This window comes from Myotis davidii, unplaced genomic scaffold, assembly GCF_000327345.1.
Source record: "Myotis davidii unplaced genomic scaffold, ASM32734v1 scaffold937, whole genome shotgun sequence".
NCBI lineage: Eukaryota > Metazoa > Chordata > Mammalia > Chiroptera > Vespertilionidae > Myotis > Myotis davidii.
The window spans coordinates 1898945-1902643 of NW_006288252.1; the positions used below are offsets into that span (position 1 = coordinate 1898945).

The 3699-nt window shown below is 62.0% G+C and overlaps 1 protein-coding gene across 1 annotated transcript in view; it reads right to left on the reverse strand.

Annotated features, from left to right (window-relative positions):
- Nucleotides 1-3699, reverse strand: part of CFAP99 (cilia and flagella associated protein 99) — a 22756-nt gene that overhangs the window by 7198 nt on the left and 11859 nt on the right. The window contains exon 6 of the mRNA XM_015561570.1: nucleotides 1803-1974. Coding sequence (XP_015417056.1) covers nucleotides 1803-1974 — 172 coding nt within the window. The remainder of the gene's footprint in view (nucleotides 1-1802; nucleotides 1975-3699) is intronic.

A 3699-nucleotide genomic window follows, 5' to 3' on the forward strand; every position in this document is an offset into this window, starting at 1 on the left:
CTGACGCGGCCCATGCCGGCCCCATGGTCTCGGGGGCCTCCTCGTTGGCCCCCAGCACCCCTCTGTCTCCAGCACCAACGCAAAAGCAGTCGGATGCTTCAAGATTCCAGCCACCACCTCTCACCCTCGCCTTTGCCGTGGCAGCTAGATGGACCAGGAGCCTGCCTCGGGGTGTGTCCTGGCTGCCCCCAGTCCTCTCCCGTCCCTCCTTCCCCTCCTGCCTCCCGTGTGGGAGGGAGGCACTGCCCCAGGGCCTGTGTCTGTGCTGCCTCCTTCTGCAATGCTCTTCCCCAGAGAAGCCATGGCTCCCTGCCCACTTTCTTCACCCCCCGCCCCGGCCCCCCGCCTCTCATCTCAGGAGGCCTGTCCCAGCTGCACGCTCCCAACGGACAGCTCCCCCCAGGCTTCTCACCCACTTCCCCGGGATGGCCGTCCCTCGGCACTGCCGCCAGCCAACACACCATGCGTCTTACTTGTCCTGTTTGCTGAGTCCACCCTCCCCCGCCCCCGGAGGGAACGCTCCATGAAGGCAGGGCCTGGCACACGCTAGGCGCCCATACACACTGCTGAGCGAGTGAGTGAGCCGGAGCAGGCCCTCGCCCAGGAGGGGAAGAGGGTCCCAGGCATGGAACAGGGCAGGGGGGCTGGGGGGAGGCGAGCCTGTGGCTCCAGCACAGCCGCCAGGGACCCCAGGGGAGATGGCTGGCCACCAGCATCTCACAGTCCAGGCCGAGAGGCACACACACAACTGAGGGTCAGGGTGGGGCATGGAGGGCGATCAGGGGCCAGGCAAAGGGGAGGTGCAGCTGGAAGATGACCAGAGGTAAACACACTGAGCCTGGGGATCTGGGGCCAGAAACGTTGTGGATTCTACCCATAGGGTAACTGTGGGCTTGCTCGGCAACAGGCCGCTGATCATCTGTCCACCCACCAATCCATTCATCTATCATCGATCCATCCATCACCCATCCATCCATTCATCATCCATCCATCATCCATCTATCCATCCATCCATTCATCATCCATCTATCCATCCTCCATCCATCCTCCATCCATCATCCATCCATCCATCCTCCATCCATCCATCCATCCATCATCCATCATCCATCCATCCATTATTCATCCATCCATCAACAAACCATCCATCCATCCATCCATTATTCATCCATCCATCCATCAACCATGCATCCATGAATCCATCATCCATCCATTCATCCATCCATTATTCATCCATCTGTCATCCATCATCCATCTATCATCCATCCATCCATCCATCCATCCATCATCCATTCATCATCCATCATCCATTCATCAATTATCCATCATCCATCCACCTATCATCCATCCATCCATCATCCATCCATCCATCCATCCATCCATTATCCATCATCCATCCACCCATCATCCAACATTCATTTATCTATTCATTCATCCATCCACCATTCATCCCCTATCCATCCATGGATCATCCATCCATCCATCATCCATCCATCCATCCATCCATCCATCATCCATTCATCATCCATCATCCATTCATCATCCATCATCCATCCATCCATCCATCCATCATCCATCCATCCATCATCCATCCATTCATCATCCACCATCCATCCATCAATCCATCATCCATCATCCATCCATTCATCCATCCAATCCATCCATCCATGTAGCCACCATCGAATGCTCCTTTTCTGGTCTGTGTCAGTACCCCTGGCTCTGGGAGGAGCCCAGCCCCCACTGGCCCACAGGGCCCACTCTCCCAGCCTGGACGGCCTGTGCCTACTGCAAATGCTGGCACTTACTGGTTTTGGCTTGGCCACAACAGGGACAGGCTCAGGCATTGGAATGGCTCGGGGCTTGGGGACAGTCAGGTTGAACTTCTTGGGCTTGGTGACCTTGGGCTTTGAAGGAGGGGGATGAATGGCCACCGCCCCCTCCAGCTGGTTGATGAGTCCCTGGATGTCTGGCTGCCATCTTGAATGCAAAGGTGGGAATGGCTGTGGAGGTTCCTCCTGAGCAGGCTGGCAGTGGGGCCCTCGAGACCTCAGGGTGGGGGTGACAGTGGAACTGGCAGCCACTGTTCCCTGAGTGCCTACTGCTGGGCAGGTGCTGCACCACCAGCACCGAGTCTTGCAGAGCAGTGTGTTCTGGGACAGATAAGGAAACTGAGGCCCGTGACTTCGCTGTCTTAGGGAAGTGGGGAGCTGGGAGGAAGGGAGTGGGGAGCTGGGAGGAAGGGAGTGGGGAGCTGGGAAGACAGGGAGTGGGGAGCTGGGAGGACAGAGGGGGGAGCTGGGAGGACAGGGAGCTGGGAGGACAGAGTGGGGAGCTGGGAGGACAGGGAGTGGGGAGCTGGGAAGACAGGGAGTGGGGAGCTGGGAGGACAGAGTGGGGAGCTGGGAGGACAGGGAGTGGGGAGCTGGGAAGACAGGGAGTGGGGAGCTGGGAGGACAGAGTGGGGAGCTGGGAGGACAGGGAGTGGGGAGCTGGGAAGACAGGGAGTGGGGAGCTGGGAGGACAGAGTGGGGAGCTGGGAGGACAGAGTGGGGAGCTGGGAGGACGGGGCTGAGCAGACCCCGCTGCTGGAATCTAGGGCCTCTGAGGACAAGCCACAGCTGGAACGGGAGCTACTCCAGGCTGGAGGAGGTGGCAGGGGCAGGAAGCCAGGAGGGAAAGGAGGGCGGTTCCAAAGGCTCCTCCCTGAGGCTGCTCCCGCCCCTGGAAAGGGCTCCAGGTGGGAATAATGGGGCAGGGAGAGCCCAGGTGGGGTGCCCTGGAGCAGGGCTTTGGGAAGGGCCCTGCTGGGCTGCCGAAGGCCCAGTCCCCCTTTCAGGCCCCCACACCCCATGCAGGCACAGCTCCCCGTCACCCGCCTGGCTGGTCTCCCCTCCTGGGGGGCTCCCTGGGGGCAGGCAGCAGGGTTTGGAATGGCTCCTGCCCCACCTGAGCACCAGGCTACTCGAGGGAGGGAGTCACGTCCGAGGCTAGCAGGTGGGCAGGGAGAGTCTGTGGTGGGCTGGACCCGGGAAGGCAGGGAAGGTTGCACATGGGTGGTGGGGAAGGCGGGCAACCTGGAAACAGCTGGGCAGCTGTCAGGTGGCTCTCAGGGCCCAGCAGGTCCAGCCACAGGTGAGGCCTGAGGGTGGGCATGGAGTCCAGCCTGGCTGGGACTGAGGACGTGCCCTGCCCGGGCCAGGGCTTCCTCTCCCTCCCACAGGGGGGCCGCCTTCCCTGGCCCGGGCCTCCCACACACGCTGACCCACATGGTCTGCCTGTCCCAGGAGGGTCAGGTGGCTCCCGCCTCCTACTGGAGGGTGAGCAGCGTGGGCAGCCGTACCCAGGCCCCAGCAGCTGCCCCGCGGAGGCCACGGGCAGGGCCAGGCCACCGTGCTGGCCCTTCTGCCCACACCAGGGGTTCTGGCGCCGCCCGGGCCTGGCATGAGGCGCGGGAAGGCAGCGAGGCAGCTGTGGGGTGGTGGGCCCAGCAGTGGTGCCCTGGGGGCGCCAGACAGAGGTGTAGGCCAGAATCCACCGGGAGCTCCGCACCCCACCGCGCCCCCTGAATTTGTGGGAAGAGGCTGGGCAGGCCTGGAGCCCCACAGGTCCTTGCAGGTCCCAGCCTGCCTCACAGGGGTGGGGGTGGGGGTACAGGTGGGGGGCCTGGAGCAGAAGGGGCTGTGCTCACCCCACCCACTGGGA